Here is a 20,262-nt window from a genome sequence, read left to right as displayed (position 1 = left end):
ATGGTAGTTCTATTTTTAGTTTTTTAAGGAACCTCCATACTGTTCTCCATAGTGGCTGTATCAGTTTACATTCCTACCACAGTGCAAGAGGGTTCCCTTTTCTCCACACCCTCTCCAGCATTTATTGTTTGTAGATGTTTTGATGATGGCCATTCTGACCAGTGTGAGGTGATACCTCATTGTGGATTTGATTTGCATTTCTCTGATGATTAATGATGTTGAGCATCTTTTCGTGTGTTTGTTGGCAGTCTGTATATCTTCTTTAGAGAAATGTCTATTTAAGTCTTCTGCCCATTTTTGGATTGGTTGTTTGTTTTCTTGATATTGAGCTGCATGAGCTGCTCGTATATTTTGGGGATTAATCCTTTGTCAGTTGCTTCGTTTGCAAGTATTTTCTCCCATTCTGAGGGTTATCTTTTCATCTTGTTTATGGTTTCCTTTGCTGTGCAAAAGCTTTTCAGTTTCATTAGGTCCCATTTGTTTATTTTTTAAACCTGAAGATTTTTAATCCTAGTTCTGACACTAACTACTTGGCCTTAGGTGGATAAGTAACCTTTCTGTGAAAGTTTGCATTTCTATAAAACAGTTGCAGTGCCTTTTCGACCTACTCACAGCATAATTGTGAGAAGAAAATGAAGTAACACAAAAGTGTGCTTACTTCTACTCAGCCCGCCTAAGGGAGGCAGACCTTGGAGATTTGGCTTTTCCCATCGAACCATGTAAATGACCTTAGGAACATATCTTCTTTCCAAGGAACTTGAGCTTTCAACTTAATTCTAGAAATCAAACTGTGGTACCAGAATACTTGAGAACAGAGTCACTGATACCTTTTATAGTTGCAGAGAAAGAATAAATTACTTTTTGCTATTCTTTGTTCTATTGCACTGTGGTCTTCAGAGCTTTCAGCTGAAGGCTAATTATTGATCTGATACACACTGCATTTTTTGATGTGCTCATTTTTTAAAAAGAAGAGTTTTACCTTCTTTTTTTCTAACAGAATTATTCTTTATCTTGAAAATGGAGCATAAGTAAAATCCTAAATCAGAGTATGATGGTGCATGGTAGACCACTGATGCAATGTCTAATATAGACTCTCCGAAAAATAATTTTGTAGGATACTCTTTATTCTGTGGAGCATCTATGTCATCTCTTCTCTTTTTTTTTAAACTGGCTTTAACAGAATAGGACAGAAACATTTGAAATCTGAACACATTCTTATCATTAGAGAAGTTATAAGCCAAGAAATATAAATCTATAGAAGAAAGACATTCCCAAGTTGTTCTGCCATTTAAAATTATGCAGCTGATGATAAGAGCAAGAATTATAAAAAAAAAAAAAAAGAATTATAATACGGTTCTGATCAATTCTGAGTATAAAAAGTAGTTTTCTTTATTCTGTGTATGTAACCATTATTGTGCTTAGGTTTTTTTTAATCAAAAGAACAAACTTGCTGAATTTGGCATACCTATTTATGCCCATCACTCCTCTATTCCAAAAATAACTTGAGGTGGCTTATAATAAAATCAAAGATAAAATAAAACCCAAAAATTATAAGTACAAATTTAAAAGAACTTGTTTGGTTTGCATTTCATTGCAACCTTTGGCTCCTTTGGATCATTTCTTGTTCTAAATATATGCTTAACTACTTTAAATTTTACTTTTGTTTCATATTTGCTTCTAAGTCATTAATTGTTCATATTGCTTTGAGTGAACTGTGATGCATTAGGCAGACTGTCTGTGTTCAGATCCCAGCTCCTACACTTGTTAGTGTAGGTGGTCACTAGTTAAAGTGGGAAGGACAGATTTTTTTCAATAAAAACTATTGCAAATAAGGAAGGAGCTCCAGCATGAACTGAATTCAACTTTGCTGGAAAAAAAAAGCAGGAGACCTTATTTTAAAGGCTGAGCTATGCTAAGGGAAAGGCACTGAGGGGGATTGGAGGAGTTAGTCCATGTGACTAGGCCATCTGGGTTTGTTGATTGGCACTTATCCAGAGGAAAAACAAACTTCTATCTTTATGACAGGAGGCAGTGATGTAAGTTAGAGCAGGACATCCATTGGCTGAGAACTATCTCCTTGATGTGAGAAGACAGTTCTGGATAGAAGATTTAGAGCTCAAAGAGGCAGAGAAAAGATTTACAATTGCCAGCTTTCTAAAGTAACTGCACTAAGATGGGTTCAGAAGCCTATCTGCCTATTACCAGGTTTTGGCCAGAATGAATAGTAAAACTGCTTAATCTTGGTTTGCCTCAGTTTCCTCATCTATAAAATGGGGATAATAATAGTACCTGTGTCATAGGAATGTGTTTTAAGTGTTAAAGGAGTTAATACATGTAAAGCACTTAGAACAGTGCTTACACATAGTAAGCTCTCAACAAATGCTAATTTTTACTCTTACTGTCTTTAAAGGAGTTAATAATAGTATCTGTGGATACTGTTGGGTCTTTATTGGATTGTTTTTGTTATTAAATGATACAATACATATATAACATTGAGAACCATGGCTGGCTCATAATAAGAATTCAATAACTGTTGGCTAGAAGTAGTATTAGTAGCAGCAGCAGCTATAGTCTGCCACTAAATATCTTTCAGTCCTGAATTACTCATAGCTCAGGATGTTCAACTAGAAGGGAATCTTGAATTTCTTATTTCTATTAGAACAGAGTAGGTCTGTTTTATAACGTTAGTAATTCAGAGGTTGGAAAAATATTTATGAGCAATCTTATACATGATGGTAAGATCTTTAAGCAGTATTTTGCCAATATATTTCCAAACCCAATATATTGGGTTTTGGATACAGAGGTCACATCTCCAGCATTTATGTGGCTTAACCTTCTTGCTGTGCAACCTTCAACATTTCCCAGCCTGTTTCCTCCTTATCAAAATGAGTGAATCTAAATAATTATAAAGCCTTTTAAGAAATGAAACGATTTGTTCCAGTAGAAGAAATGGTATATATAAAAGTAGTAATAAAGACTGAATCATATTTCTTTAATTTTTTAAATTTTAAGATACTTCTTTGATGTGTATTTGAATCTCCTTGCTTCCCAGCCAACACAGAAATGAAAAAAAGAAGTACAAATTTCACAATTTTTCGTGCTGACCAGTAGGTTTAGAGAAACCCAGATTATCTCTATCCATGTTTGTGGAATCTCTTGATTCCACCACTGTGCAGTAATAATCCATGAAGTATGAATTATTAAATGAGTTCAGTCTCTATTTGTATTGGGTATATTATAAATCATAGCACATCTTCATTACATACGGATTTCCATTAAGGAAGTGGAATACATAGATCGACAGATGCCCATTCTCCTTAATTTGCAATTTTTATCACTAAAAATTCTTGATGCTAGTGTATTTGATAGTAGAAAATGGCAATTTAGATAAGAGACTAATAACTGGAAAAGAAAGAATAATGAGTTAATGTTGATTTCTTCAATGCACTACATAAAAATTTTAAAGTAAGGGGAAACAGGGACTTCCCTGGGGGTCCAGTGGTTAAGACTTCGCTTTCCAGTGCAGGGGGTGTGGGTTCGGTCCATGGTCAGGGAGCTAAGTTCCTACATGCCTCAGGGCTCAGGGCCAGAAAACCAAAATATAAAACAGGAGCAATATTGTAACAAATTCAATAAAGACTTTAAAAAAAAAGGTCCACGTAAAAAAAAAATCTTTAAAAAATAATAAAGGGAGAACAACCAAACAATATATTTCAAAACCAACTTTTATTCATTGTATCTTTTTTTAAATTAATTTATTTTTTTGGCTGCGTTACATCTTCATTGCTGCGCGCGGGCTTTCTCTAGTCGTGGCGAGCGGGGGCCACCCTTCATTGCGGTGCGCTGGCTTCTCATTGCGGTGCCTTATCTTGTTGCGGAGCATGGGCTCTAGGCGCGCGGGCTTCAGTAGTTATGGCACATGGGCTCAGTAGTTGTGGCTCACTACCTCTAGAGCACAGGGTCAGTAGTTGCGGCACATGGGCTTAGTTGCTCCGTGCCATGTGAGATCTTCCCAGACCAGGGATAGAACCCATGTTCCCTGCATTGGCAGGCAGATTCTTAACCACTGCGCCACCAGGGAAGTCCCCATTGTATCTTTTTTTTTTTTTTTTTTTTTTGCGGTACGCGGGCCTCTCACTGTCGTGGCCTCTCCCGTTGCGGAGCGCAGGCTCCGGACGCGCAGGCTCAGCGGCCATGGGTCACGGGCCCAGCCGCTCCGCGGCATGTGGGATCTTCCCGGACCGGGGCACGAACCCATGTCCCCGGCATTGGCAGGCGGACTCCCAACCACTACGCCACCAGGGAAGCCCCCCATTGTATCTTTTTAATTAATATTTTGGGAAGTTGTAAAGTGATTCAAGAAATTAAATATTTAATTATGCAAATAGCAAAGATGGTCAAAACTAACTCCTACCATTTTAAAGTCAAATGCATTGAATTGTTTTACTTTATATAGAAGCATTTAAAATGTTGCCTTTTAACTGTGACAGTACTAGAAATATTACTTATGATAATTGGTTTTATAAATAGGATTTGACGTTGTTTAGGAAAGAATCATAGAAAAATGTTTAGGGAACCTAAGTTCTAGGCTTAGCCCTTCCATTAACCTGGCACCCAGCATTTGGCAGACAACTTCACCTCACTGGACCAGTAGTTCTTTTTCAGTCATAGAGCCCATGCTTTTACAAGTTATTTCTTCTTTACTGGCAGCAGTTTAATTCATATTTTGTATCTTTCTTTCTTTAATAGTCTGATACGTACTTCTGCATGTCAGTGCATTTGCCAATGGATGAGGAAGCCTTCGTGAGTAAGTATTAATTGGATGGTGTGGAGGGGTGGGCAGTTGAAGGAAGGGCAGCTATTGGAAATCAGTGAAAGGTTCTCTTTGATGGTTATGAACATATTAATCTTTTACTGTCAGTTTCTAAAAATGCATTTATAATGCCTAATGCAGAAACAAACCAGTGAGCCACTGAGAGACAAGATTACAAACTGTATCTGGAGAGACTTATGAGTAATAGTAGTTAAGGAGTTGCATGCAGATGTCGATGGCTCCCAATGCCGTGTGGTGCCATTTGTAGAGTATTGGCTTTCTGTCTGTGGCTGGATGCTTAATTCCGCTCCACTCAACAGACTCTTTATATACCTGCTGGTTCATGCTATAAATCGACTGCACTCAGAATCATCATTGGGGAATGTAAGATTTTACCTGTCAGACAAGTAGATGGATAGGAAGGAATGAAAGTAGGAGTGAATGAGAGAAGGGAAGAAGGGAAAGAGAGAGGGAGGGAGGGAGGACAGAAGGAACCTCAGCCCTGTTGTCTATATTACAGAATAAGAAGGCTCTTAAATGACAGCTCCTTCTCCAGCTGAGCCTTTAAATCAGATAGAAAATGTGACAGAGCACCATCTGTTTTCATCTAGATGGTTTTAATTTAAACATCCCTTATGACAGACATTTAACTGTTTAGGGAAGACATGTGATTGGCAAATTATTCATGGATTTGCCCCCGTCCCTTGTTTTTCTACTTTGAGATGTTGATTTTGGAGAGAAAGTGATGGTAATGAGAGTTGTACTGTGTTCCCTTGAAACTAATCTTCAAGTGGACTGTCGGAAATGGCTATTATATGAATTGTAAAATGTGTACAGTAGCCTTGGGGCCATCTGAGGATGAACTTTCATGAGGTGTTCCCCACAGGAAAATACATTATAGATCTTCAAAGCCAGAACAATGTGCATCTATTTTTTTCACACACTTTGGTGGCAATCACAACAGAAAATACAACCTGTATCAACACTCTAAACAAAATTTGCTCCATAGTTAACTCCTAAAAATAAGTCAGCCTTGGGAATTTGAACATTGCCTGAGTGATGTTCCTTTGTGTAACAATTGAACATTACCAGGAAAAAAGTTAGGAAGTATGGTGCTTCCAGATCCTGAACTTTAACTTTAAAGGGAGAAAAATAATTTAAGTTCCTAATTGTCGTGCTTTGAGTAACACCAAAAGTGATTTAGGATATAAATTCATAATTATAATATTAACAGTAAAGCTTTCCTCAGTTTCATGTCCACATATTCAATAGCTTAGGAGAAAATAATGTTTACTAATAAAAAGGAACTGTACCTGAAGTTTTTCTTTACTAATTTTGTATTTTCTTTGTCCAAGTTTAGGAGTAGACTTTCTTCCTCCTGTTTTTGAAGAGAAGGCCCCTCTACACACCTGTATAAATATGGTAGTCGTGTTTCAGAGCAGTATTACAGGTCTCACATTAATAGGTTACTGGCTTGTTTCTGGAGGTAGTGGTAGTAAATGATTTCAGAGCTGGTGACTCTAAGGCCTATAAATATATATCCTGGAATGTGTTATTGCTCTCCTAATATAAATGTGTTTACTTTCACATAACTTAAAATTGAAAGTACAAGTCAATATATTCAATCAAGAAAAATATTCACAGGAAACACATAAAGGGCTATATTACAACCAGGTGTTAAACATTTGTCCATTTTTCTTAGGCAGCTCTCATCTAAGATTAAACTGTTTCCAGTTCTAACGTCCTTAAAGCATCTTATAAGAATAATTATAACTATTTTCAGTATTTCTTCTTTACTTTATTGCTGGGAGGATTGCGTGAATACTAAACATTTTGTCACCTGTTCAAAACATGATTATTTCATTTTCAGTGTTAGTCCTTTAATATACTACCCCCAGGAGATTTGTGGTTACCGTTGTTTACATAATTCAGCAACCACAGAAGTTTAGGTGTAGGCAAAATAGAACTGGAAAATTGAAAACCAAAGAGAAGTACCAACAATGATTTATATAAGGGAATAAGTAAGGAAAAATTTGCATGTATAATCTCATTAATTCTTAGGACAGCACTGTAGGTTGTCCTATTTCATATAGAGAAACAGAGACAGGAACATCTGTGTCTGTGATTTAATCAGGTGCTAGGACAATAGTTTGTCCTATTATAGGCATGCTTGTTCCTATAATCAGCCCACCACCAGCCATCGTTTACTGAGGACTTGCCAGACACTAAGATACAGAAAACTAAGTGTATTTAAGCCATTTTAGAGAAAAAAAACAGAAGGTCAGAGAGGTTAAGAAGCTTTTACTATATATGTCTCCCTACATGTATGCCATTTAAATCATAACAGATTTAGGTGTGGGGATAGTGATACAGGGGATAAAGGGAAGAAGTTATCAAATGGATAGAAGGAGCTGAAATACAGCGATCGCACATCTCTGTCTTCCTCACATTAAAAACAATTATTCTTTCATTCCCTTACCTTCATTCCCTACTGGGAACACTCTGGTCAGTTCTGCCAAAAAGTAAAATAAACCTCAAACCATCTTATGAAATAAAACCCAATACACATGAAGATTTAAACATTTGCAGAAGGCAAAGGGCTTGGATATACAGGTTATATGTTGGGAGGGTGATTATACATAGCTTATCCCAATTCCCAAAGTGAACGTTTTCATTGTGGGGTAACCAAGGCTTTTCCATGAATGAAATTTTGGCTTTTTTGTGTGTTGTCTGAAATTCTGGGTCTCAGGGTGCCTTATCATAAGATTAAAGATGGTTAGAAATGAAGACTTGTAAGCACCTATAAAACTTTGTTCATTTTTTTTCTTAAGACACTTATCATTTTGCACCTTCTGTTTTCATGATCTGTGCCCTTAAAATTTTTGAATGCCAGCAGGATATGTGCCACAGGATATGGTAGGGACTCAGTAATTGCTTGCTTATACATGAGTGGACCCTAAAAAAGTGTTTTGTTTGGCCATTTTATAAGGCAACATATTGAATAGTAGACAATTTACTCTTTTGTCTTAAATTATATTCATTTGAATATAACGGAATAATTGTTTTCTAAGAAAGGCACTTGTTCATAAATTCAGCAAACTTAAAAAAATGTTTTTAATAGATCTTTATTGGAGTATAATTGCCTCACAGTACTGTGTTAGTTTCTGTTGTACAACAGAGTGAATCAGCCATATGTATACATATATCCCCATATCCCCTCCCTCTTGTGTCTCCCTCCCACCCTCCCTATCCCACCCCTCTAGGTGGTCACAAAGCACCGAGCTGATCTCCCTGTGCTATACAGCTGCTTCCCACTAGCTGTTTCACATTTGGTAGTGTGTATATCTCAATGCTACTCTCACTTCGCCCCAGCTTCCCCCCCGCCCCGTGCCCTCAAGTCTATTCTCTACATCTACGTCTTTATTCCTGCCCTGCCACTAAGTTCATCAGTACCATTTTTTTTCTTTTCTTTTTCTTAGATTCCATATATATGTGTTAACATACGGTATTTGTTTTTCTCTTTCTGACTTACTTCACTCTGTATGACAGACTCTAGGTCCATCCACCTCACTACAAATAACTCAATTTTGTTTCTTTTTATGGCTGAGTAATACTCCACTGTATATGTGTGCCACATCTTCTTTATCCATTCATCTGTCGATGGACACTTAGGTTGCTTCCATAGCCTGGCTATTGTAAATAGTTTAGCAAACTTCTAAAATTCTGCCGTGTGCCAGTTATTGGGCTAGGCAGTGGAGATGTAGTATGATACAAATTCAAGGAAATCACAGCCTGGCAGAATTCTAGAAGACAAGAATACAAATGTTACAACATATAAAAAGGACTTTCTTCTTTTGCTTTTCAAATTTCTGAAGAGAATTACAAAAGGCAGACTGCGTATTAGGACTAAAACAAACTCTCTTGATGGTGGTAAAAGCCAAAATTGCCTTTGAGTAATTTATAATTTTTACACTTGTGTGACTAATCATGTAACTCATTTAAGTAAACATATTTCTTAATTTTGAGAAGATACCATCACAATTATCGTGGAATTTCATGTGCATATGCCTGTAATATATACATATAAGCCTGTCCAACATGTTTGATGTGTTTATATGTTAGCATTGAATTATTAAATATGAATTAAAGTAGGTGTTTGAGAAAATACTATAATGAAGATAAGTATAATTTTCATCTTCTGAACAAAATGATAGCTTTCCCTAGAGCACTGCTTTTGTTTGTTGTTTTAATAAAGAACCACGGAACTGGAATGGGTGAGGGTATGATAAAATCTACATTTGACCACTGAACTGTGTTGCTGTCTGAAAGGTGTTTTATAGACACTCAGAAGAATTGGCTCTGACAGCAGCCCACTCAGCCAAGAAATTTGACTGTCATCTTCATCCACTTGCTTTCCCTGACATGGATGACCAGTAAATAAATGTGTCTTTTCCTTAGTGAATGATGGCAGGTCCCTATCTATCAAATTGCACTATACACATCAGATAGAAGCATTGAATTTAGAAATAGATGAAAATTAATCTAATGATTCATTGCTTTTCATTTTCTTGGGCTTCTCTGTTGAATGTGAAACAATTCCTACTGCAGAATTGTACAGTTAGACTTGAATATTTCCAAATGTGACCTGTCTTAAACAAAGCACATGTTAAGGTGATGTTGGGCTACTTCAGAAACTACAGAAGCAATCTAATTTTGATCATGCTTATGGGTCAGCTACATAGTATGACTGTAAAGACCAAGATCTGGCAGGGTTCAGTGCTCATTTATCCACATTTTATGGCTTTGACAGCAGTAAATAGAAGGGGGTGTGTGTGTGAGTCCCCATCCCAATGCAATCATTCTGTCACCTTTCTGCTTCCAATTAATTGACTACATATACTTCTCTTTTCACCTAGGATTTTCTCCAACATGAATAATTTAGTCTCTGACTTCCACGTGACCGTTGGGTACCTCCCAGCAGCCATACTCAGAGGCTATTCTAGTTTTTTAGTGAAAGCTACTTGGAGAGAGCTGAAGTAGCACAAATAAGATACACTGTACTGGAGGTCTCTGATGAGTGGCTAAAACTTCATTTGCTTGGTCATAATCAAGAAGGAGAATCTGTTGCTATGCACTCTGTCTCAGCATATTTCTTAAATGTCCTCTATCCTTTGGTCACCCAAATACCCACATTTCCAGCATGACAGCCCCCCCAAGCCCCCAGAGTTTTGTCAGGTAATAAAACAGAGAGGAGGGGTAGGAACCATTTCATTATATTTTATGAAGCTGAGACTTAGGAATGTCTTCAATTCAGTGCATCTAGAGGTCACCAAAAAGTAACTGACATGTTGACAAAGCTGTTTTAATGCAGTAATGTCAAAATGCCACTCCTCCCCACTCCCCAGAAAATGGCCAATTCCAAAAGCCCAGGGTTGGATCAGGTTTGATGTGTAAAACGTCCTTCAGTGTCTAGGGGTTCTTGGCATTTTGACAGTCATTCTGAAGTATCCATTTCAGCTATTTCAGTGGGGACAATTTCAGTGGCCAACTCTAAAAAGACCAGTGTGAACTGTTTTAGTCAGAGAAAATTTCATGAGAGAGATGGCAGTGTTTGATCTGGGTCTGGGAAGACGGTCTATTTGGATCTGCAGAAGGAGGAGAATATTCCAGCTGCCAACCATATGAGCACAGAAGGAGCGTACTGGGCACACGCGTGAGCCTCGCCACTTGCTGGCTGCATGGCCATGGGCGGTTGTTACTCAGGCTCATCTGTTTGAGGGGGAAAGGACCAGACTCATAGGGTTGTTGTGAGCAGTAAATGAGCCATACACAGGGTAAGCCCTCAGTAAACGTTAGTGGTTATGGTTACTAGGTGAGAAGGGCAGCCAGTGAGAGCACAGAGTGTATGTTGGAGGTTGTCTTGTTGGAGATGTAGCAGGATCGGAGACTGCTGCGATATTCTGGAAAGGCAAGAGGGGAATGTGGATTTGATTCTGTGGGAAATTAATAGGGGGATGTTACAGAGATGACATTACAAAAATAGAGCTTAATGAAGCTTATGCTATTTTATCTTGCATAGTCTGGCTGGTAAAGTCTATTTATTGACCGTTTAGTTGGTTCTGACATATACCAGAAAGTTCCTTTTTAAAAGGTATTTCATCTAGAAGTTTAATTCTTTTTGTGCTGAAATTCCTTTATTCAGCGGTAAGGATTATTTCACTTGAAATTTGCGTTCAATTTACAGACTTGCTTGCGTGTCTTATTTCTTGGTTAATTTGGCAACAGCAGCTTAAAGTCCTCATAAACCACGTTAAGGATTCTTTCTGAATTGTATATCATTGTCCAAGCTAGCGAGAGCTAACGACAACTTTTCTCTTAAACTTTCTGATTAAAAATGTTCAAGCAGAGGTCTTTATTTTAGTGTAGAATTGCTTTATGGTTTGCAGAAAGCCGGCAGAAGGTAATATAATATGCCATTGCTGTGGGTTTTCAACATGCAGCCAAATGGACTATGCTGCTGTGAGCTTTACATCTGTCTGAACTTTTCTCGCCCAACTGCAAGATTATGAACATTAAGGTTGATCATAGCCTACACTTAAATTGCAATTTAGAGCATTATCTTCAGTTCCTATGAATGGTTTCTGAAGTATAATCTTTATTTTTTGGAAATAAAGAAATGTTTATGGGAGTGATATTAAGATTGGGGAACTGATAATTTTTTTTAAATTATGACAACTCTTTTACATTATTGTTTCTTGAACCTTACATCTCTCTATTTTCTCAATGTTGAAAATGGCTTGAAAGCACTAGGATTATTAGAAGATGGACTCTATCACAGACATGAACATACTCACCAGGGGTTCCATTTGTATGCTTGCTTCAGACCTCAGCCCTAAAACGATTTTAGGTGATACAGCTAAAACTGCCTGACGTAATGTAGAGTTCCAATGATCTCTTTTAATAAAACAGTTCTAAAGGATCAACTAATTTTTGCCTTCAGAAACATTTATAAATTCGTTTTAAAAGAAACCTTGTCTTTACTGTTTACTCTGTACATTTAAAAGAGCTATACAACCCAAGTTAATTAAGATGAGTAAACTCTGCATATGCTCTCGTAATAGAATATATTCAGCCACTGCCACTGAAAATGTTAACTGTTGTCAGAATCACCTCTGATTCACCTTTGAAATTTTGCAAAGAGACACTTGCCTGGAACAACTTTTGGAGATTCAAATAAGATATTGATGGGGGAAGGGGCAGGACTGATCTAGGATTGACCCTGAGCACTTGTATTTTTAACAAACTCCATAGGATAATTCTAATGCACAGCACTAGCTGAAAAGTATCATTGACAAAAAATGTTTAATAACATGTAAAAATATCCACAGTATATGAAATAAGCTGTTTACTGTGTGTAATATGATTCCACTAAGAGGAAAAAAGAAATAAAGTTAACAGTTTTCTCTGATGATACATATAGGTAATAATTCAGGAATGCCTAAGTTTTGGAGATTCAAACTTGCATTTGCAAGTCAGCTCTTTTTTATTCGATAGGTTAATTATCCATGGTCTGTAGTATTTCTTTACTGCCTTCCTTTGGCTAAAAAGGGTGTTCCTCCCATTTCCAGTGGTATTTCGGGGTTGGTTATATGTGTACATAGATATCTCCTAAATTGCATATTCCTCCACTTGGCTATGTGAGTTCTTTGAAATATTTCCACATCCTAGTTCTGGCAGATACATCAAAATTTGACATGCAGACCTGGATATCCACTTGGAAGGGAAAAATGGAGAGAAAGCCAAGTGCTAAATGAAATTCTCTCTTAGGTCACATTTTTAGAAAATTTTATGGCCCTGATTGTAGTCTGATGTTAGCTAAAAGAGGCCATAAATCCTGAACAAGCTCATGCAGTTAGAACAAATTTTGCTTAGAACTCCAGAAAATAGACCTAGTTATCTCTCTGCTCAATATGTCACCCACACATGTACTTTCAAGTCTTTCATTTCAGATGAAATTATTCTTTGAGAAATCCTCCAACCTATGCACTTGCAGTATTATCACATTTCCTTTAATTAATGTGCTTGAGTCTCTGTTTCTGGAGTCTTAGTCCTTCAAAAGTATTTGGTTCCCAGGACTCACTCGCACTTAACTTGCCTATAAAATTTCCCCTGGTCTTATCCATCAGGCCGTCTGAACTGCTAACACCCATTGAGGCTGAAGAACCATTTCCACTTAAGCAACTGTCATCTTATTATTGAGTTAGAGGAGTCAGTGGCACTTTTAATCTTATCGGATATAATACACGCTTGCATTCTCGCAAGGCAGTGGTCTTTGCCTGTTTGTCACCATCCCAAGGCTGCCTTTGTTTATTCTGCCTGTCAGAATCGCACACTTAAATGCAGTTGTTTTCAGTATTATCCTCTAGCTCCCTTCCCCTTGGATCCTTTATTTCTTTTGGTGTATGATGAGAGAAAAAGAAAGAAGGGGGAATTTAAGATGTGATTTTTAAATATTTTTCCATATTATATTTTGTGTAGTGTTGAAATCTCTAGCATAGTTATCTGTGTATCCTGTGCTCAGTGGACATTATTCTTATTCCCTAGGGTTGGGGTCTTATTTTGCAAAGCCAGGAATAATAAGTAGGAGTGGTACAAACCCAGGAAATGGACCTGTCAGCCTAATCTTTTCCCAGTTGACCTCTGCCCAGTACTGGCAGCAGGCCCTTCAATGAAACTGTCCAAGTCCTGCTTTATCTTTGCTCTATTTTATGGCATCTACTGTTTGGTTTAGATTTGTATTTTGATATGACATTTATTTTGCTGGATGTGTTTTTCATTTCAATTTGCAATGAATTTTACTTCCAGATACAATTATATGAATAGTTTATTATACTCTTTCTTTAGGAGATGAAAAAGATGGTTAGTTGTTTGTTTTCACTCTATACCAATAATTTACTTGGCATTTAAATTAGATCTTGAGTTTCTGCAGGAATGTATGAGTCAGTGAGAATAAGTTTTTATGAAAGGGAACTTTGAGGGATTTTCTTTTTTTTTTTTCTTTTTGCGGTACACGGGCCTCTCACCGCTGTGGCCTCTTCCGTTGCAGACCACAGGCTCCGGACGCACAGGCCTAGCGGCCATGGCTCACGGCCCCAGCCGCTCCACGGCATGTGGGATCTTCCCGGACCGGGGCATGAACCCGTGTCCCCTGTATCGGCAGGCGGACTCTCAACCACTGCGCCACCGGGGAAGCCCCTGAGGGATTTTCTTTTACTACCCCTTAAAGATATTGACTTCTTTCTCACTATAGAAACTAAAATTAAACACATGTCTACTAAGAGTTCACTGTGGAACAAATAAGTGCTTCTTAAAATAGTATGTCAGAAGAAGGAAAAAAAAATCAGAAAATGGCTAGAGAAGTTATACTTTGAATAATGTTTGCCCTGTACAAAGGACAATGAGAAGATCCTCTTGCATCAGCAGGAGCCCAAGCAAAACTTTTGGCTTTGCTTCCTAGTGAAAAGCCACAGAGACTGTATGTTGTTGTCTTCATGATCTATTCTTCTCCCAATAGGTCTCTTCTCTGTCCTTACCTGAATCTTTTGCTTAATATTTGACTTTATAAATTTAATGGTAGCCCACTCTTCTTTCAAAAAGGTTTTTGCTTTGTTTCACAACAGTACACACACTGCATTAATATTAAAAAAAAAAAAAAAAAAACCCAAAACACTGTTACGGTCTACTACACAGACCCTGACAGCTCAGGGCTGTCCCTAAAACTGTCCTGAGCCTTAGCTATGGTTCCTACTATCACCTTTGGTGCTTTTGTTTACCCTCATGGCTTCAGGGTTCAATTTTTGAGTGATTCCCAAATATGTAATTCTCTGATCTCTTCCTTGAATAAGAGTTACGGAATTCCAATCTTCTGCTGGGTCATTACACCTGGATTTTTTGCTGACACCTCGAACTCACATTGTTTTTCATCCAGCAGTTTAATTCTTGATAAAATGCACGTGGCCATGTTGGTTTATTACCAAAACTCCCAGAATGATTCAATCATGGGAAATCTATTAATATAATCCACCCATAATCAAAGAATCTAAGGGGGATGGGAACCCTATGATCATCTACATAGGTTCTGAAAAAGCAGAGGAGTCAGCCTCTCATTTGACAGCCCCTCATAGACTGGCTGGCATAGGGATATATATTTAAAAAAAAAAAAAGAGTGGGAGGTAGATTTAATCAGACCAAAAAGTTATAGACATCCATAGAATGATAGAAGCCATTTGATAAAAATGAATATAAGATAGCAAATTGCATCACATACCAAAATAAATGTAAAGTGAGTAAAAGACAAAGGCTAGGTGCTCCCACCTCAGGGCCTTTTCAATTTGCTTCCTTAGAGGAATGATCCCCTGGGAGGATTCTGGAAGGGGGGAGAGAAATCCCGCACTCAACTTGAGAGTGAGCCTATGGAGGTAGAATCCTTCTTCCATTTCTTTTGTAACAAACTTAGGCTTGGTAATGATATGATTTTCTATGATTTGGGAACTATTGTAATTTCTAATTGTTTCTTTCCTTCCAAAGTGTCTTCTTCACTTTCCTAGGCTTACTGTATTCTTTGGTAACAGAAAACAAAGCCTCAAGTTATATCAAGTCCATTTTCCAGCTAACCTCTGTTGGTTTTTTAAATAGCAGTATGAAAATCTCAAGATGTGATTTTTAGGCTTTAATTCTTATTTTCAGTGCAGTAAATGAAAGACTTTTTATTTTCCATGAAAGTTGGGAGTCAAGATGGCTCACAGTAGGCACCTTGTGTTTTCTGATCAACCACACTATGCAAGTCATGGTGCTATAGTTTGATGTAGAACATCTTTTATTTTATAAATACATATGTCTCAGATACACATTTCAGCAATAAAAGGTGTTTTATTAATTTTATCAAATAGACAAAAAGAGCTAAAAGGTGCAGTTTTGCACACACCCAAGACTTAAGATCATTTTAGACTATTCAGCATTTTTATGTGTAAAGGTGACTTGAAAACTGCCCAGTAGGGCAGCATTTTGAATGTGGACAAAAGGGGATGAGCCACACCCAAACCAGGAAAGAAAGCTCATGATCGATATTGATCATACTAAATAATATAACTTACCCCTGATTTTTCTTTGTTCTACCTCTGAACTGACTTTTGTTTATTTTAATGTCTTTCAACCACTATTATTAGGACAAAAAGAGAAATGACAATGTGTAAGTTTCAGTATCCCTTTAACAAGTGCACAGTACTCATCCAGGACATTTTTCTTCTTGTGTATTTTTGTAAAGATACATTTTCCACTTTTCTTTTCTAGTAACTTGTTTCTCCATATCACAATCCAGTGGCTACTGTTATTTTAAGATGATAATAAATTTGTGTTCTGAATCCTTTTGCTTATGTTTTGACCACTTACTGTGGCTTCTGTTTCAGTGCAATGTTGTGCAGTATTGTATGGTGCTCAGAACTCTACCAAATTCTGGAAGGAGATATATTGTGAATACGTAGCCTGGAGCTTTCATTTTATACCACACAATGCTCTCATCACTTTAAAAGGGGGCTTTCATTAATGTGTGTGTGGGTATATCTGTAGTTTCAGCCTATTATTTTCTCTTTTGTTATATAATAGTTTATTATCCTACTAAATTATCAAATCCTGTTCATCTTAAGGAATAAGATAATTTATACAACCAGAGCATTCTGTCATAAGAGCATCAAAATATCTTTGTTATATAGCTACTTGAAATGTTGAATGCTGGGGTCTCTTGTGACACTTGTGCACAGAAGTATAACTTGTATTGACGATCATGTATCATTTTCTCTTAACAGTTGACTTCAAACCCCATGCCAGCATGGATACTGTCCATCATATGCTACTTTTTGGATGCAATATGCCAGCGTCCACTGAAAATTACTGGTAAGGGATGGGTTCATAGTACATAGATGGGTGAGAAACTGTGTTTTTTATAAGTACAAAGTGCATCTCTGCAGGTATTTTACAACTGATTAGTAAATAGGCAGAACATTTCTTTTTTAGAAAACAATATTGTTCTTTTGCATCACATGGTTGTCGTGGTTTGATTATCACAGTTATTTAGTCTGCTGTGGAACACAGCCATCAGTCTTTGTCACCGACTTTATAAATATATGTCTGTTGTCATAGATAATGTGTCAAGGTGGAGACAGCTTATGAAGAAAGATTGAAATTGAGTTAATGGATACTCTGATGTTTATTTCTTTAAGTTCATGATTCAACCCAAAGAGCACCATAGATCTGTTCACTGAGTACTCTTTTATCCCAGACATTGTGCTAGGTGATCTGTATACCCCATTTAAAATGAAAATTAAAATTTAGCCTAACGTCTTTGCAAAGTTGGTATTATCGTCCCCACTTTACAGGCAAGGAGTCTGAAGCTCAAAGATTCAGTGATTTGCTCAAGGTAACATGGCTGGTGGGTGTCACACCAGGATTGAACCCTGGTTTGTTAGATTCCAAATCTAAAGTTATTTCTCTTTTACCACAGTGCCTCCCATTTATTCAAGTAACTGTTGCAGTTTTAGAATTTAATCACTGCAGTGAATCTTAATATCATGTCTTGAACAATCAATAAACATCTGTTAAATGCCTGTTATATGCTAGAACTGCAGCAAGTGCTGTGGGATGTTCTAGGATAAATAATTCTCTACCCCCAGAAGCTTACAGCATAATTATGGCTTGAGATCTTCCCTTTCATTTTATTCTTTGGTAGTTCATGAAGATCAGTGATCTTTGAAAATAGCCGTGTGTTTTAAGCCTCATATTTTGCACCTATAGGCAGAATCACTGTTACATATTTAACAATCCAGAATGACTGGTGTGTCCTGCTTTGCACTGGAAAGGGGTCTGTTCTGTGGTCCTGCCCCTGCATGATCGTGTAGACTGATAGACCTTTCTCTGTGCATCCTAATATTCATCAGGCTGATTCGAGGCATGCAGCGACTGCTTTCTAGTCATTTTTACAATAAACAATTGTAATATGTATTTGGAAGTGTTAAAAGCATGGGGCAATTAGTGGAAATCTCCATGGACCAAGTACCATCAAAGCATTTGTTAATAGGCTTAAGTTATTTGATGAAAGGGGCGTATCACATGGGAACCCAGCTCACATGACTGGGTTTATATAAAAATGGAGTCAGCAAATCACAGTTAATACCCGTTGATATCAACATTCCTGTTTTTGCTCTTCAGTAAATTTTTGTAAATAAAATCCTGGCATTAAAAGATTATTCTGTGACAGCCTTTTCTAAATCTTATTCAGCAAATCACACATTTTGGTCTTTATGTTTTAAAAATATGTCTTGTGAAATTAGCAATATTTACCTTTGAACTAGAATTAGTGAAAATGGCTAGAGGGAACCTGCTTTAGCAGATTCTCTTGGTTCAAGAGAATGAATGAAAAAATAAAATATCACTTAAATGTTATTATGGCCCTAATTGTTAAGAAAAATTACGTACAGTGAACTAAGTGTAGTTCACCGTTCTCATGTTAAGGGAATATCAGAGCAAACACATTATGTTGCCTCCTTTAAAATATTAATATTCTTAAATATACTATTTTGAAATTAAGTTTATAAAATATATTTCCAGAAGACTTCCAGGTTGGGGAAAGAGAGAATTCAAAGAAAAATGTGAAAGTGAAAACAGCAATTTTGAGTAAAGTAATTGCTGCACGTATTTTTTTTGCTAAAATTATTACTTGAAAGACAGCATTATAGAGTGAACGTGTAGCTAACTGTCTAGATTCCGTGGGTAAATTATTTATCCCTTGTGGGCTGGTCTTGATTTTTTCATTTTAGCAAGGGACTAACACTAGATCATTTAGAGAACTCCTCTGTGCTCTAAAATTCCATAATTCTGTGAATATAAATTGTATACAAATGCTGAGTCAGATTGGAAAGACATCTTTATTAGGAGTTGGAGACATAAGTGAGTTGCATTTGTTAACTCACCTCAAGCAGACAGGCCACTGTGTTTTGCCATTGAGTTGCATCACTGAATAATTAGAATTCTTAATGACATTATACCCATGTCATTTTATTTATTTTTTTAAATTATTTTCTTTATTTTTTTTCTGGCTGCGTCAGGTCTTAGTTGTGGTATGTGGGATCTTTGTTGAGGCATGCAGGGTCTTTCGTTGTGGTGCGGGCTCTTCATTGTGGCGTGCTGGCTTCTCTCTAGTTGTGGCACGTGGATTTTCTCTCTCTAGTTGTGACGTGTGGGTTCCAGGGTGCGTGGGCTCCGTAGTTTGCAGCACACGGGCTCTCTCATTGAGGGGTGAGAGCTCAGTAGTTGTGGCGCATGGACTTATTTGCCCTGCGGCATGTGGGATCGTAGTTCCCCGACCAGGGATCAAAACCACGTCCCCTGCATTGGAAGGCGGATTCTCTACCGCTGGACCACCAGGGAAGTCCCTATACCCATGTCATTTTAAATGGATTTTTAAAATCTGCCTTGCAGCATATATTCCCTGTTAATCTATAGAGTAGTTATAATCGACTTTATAACCGTACACCAAGGACAATAATTGATGCTTTTAACCAGCTCAAAGTGTTCATCTAACATTTAAAAGTAGGATCTTTTCACTACATATATAGAATCTGTTCAATATGCAAACTAGTAAATGTACATTACCTAAAACTGTTCTAGTGACCTGGCTTTAACAATCCAGCCTTATTCTCCATTTAAAAATGGGATGGGCTTTTTATCCCCCAATATTTGGCAAAATCCATGCTTCTTTAAAGCATTACAGCTCACAGCATATTTCGTGGGCTGAACTTTTCAGTTGCTTCACAGAAACATCCTCTACTCCCTACCCCCGATGCCACTCAGGCTCAGCCCTGGAGACAGTCAGCAGATGTTCTCCGACTGCTTAACCTCTTATCCTCCCATCTGAATTATAACACTAATAACAAAAATCTATCAGTGTCAAAAGCCTTGCATTATTTTTCTACATTGAGTCATGGACTTTATCACACTCATTTTATAGATGCAAATCTATTCTTCAGTTGCTCCGTGATATAGACAGTACTTAAATGAACATTCCCAGACTTTCACATATATTTTTGGTTATGATACCAGTAGTGGCTTTTGATGTGTAAGAATATCAAGAACTCATTCACACCCTAAGGAAATCATTTTGAGAATACAAAGCTGTTTTAGTGAAAGAAGGTAAAGCAAAGAGGATATTTTAACACCATGATGAGATTAAAAATTCACATTTTAAGGCAAGACAAGAAAAATTTAAACAAATTTTTTCTCTGCCCTTTGGCCTCCTCCCTCCCCTCTAGTGTGCATTGTGCATCTGCATTATGCATTAATCAGACCTCCCCAATGACAGAAATATCTGCTCAATCATAAAGATCAATTTTTCTTCTTCT

The 20,262-nt window shown here is 37.3% G+C and overlaps 1 protein-coding gene across 16 annotated transcripts in view; it reads left to right on the top strand.

Annotated features, from left to right (window-relative positions):
* Positions 1-20,262, top strand: part of PAM (peptidylglycine alpha-amidating monooxygenase) — a 286,118-nt gene that overhangs the window by 166,966 nt on the left and 98,890 nt on the right. For all 16 annotated transcript variants that reach the window (XM_033408473.2, XM_033408469.2, XM_049707362.1 and 13 more), the window contains 2 exons: positions 4,750-4,807; positions 16,675-16,762. In XM_033408473.2, coding sequence (XP_033264364.1) covers positions 4,750-4,807; positions 16,675-16,762 — 146 coding nt within the window. The remainder of the gene's footprint in view (positions 1-4,749; positions 4,808-16,674; positions 16,763-20,262) is intronic.

This window comes from Orcinus orca, chromosome 3 (genome assembly GCF_937001465.1).
Source record: "Orcinus orca chromosome 3, mOrcOrc1.1, whole genome shotgun sequence".
NCBI lineage: Eukaryota > Metazoa > Chordata > Mammalia > Artiodactyla > Delphinidae > Orcinus > Orcinus orca.
The sequence above is the reverse complement of the archived record's forward strand: the minus strand, read 5'-3'. Positions and strand labels throughout refer to the sequence as shown.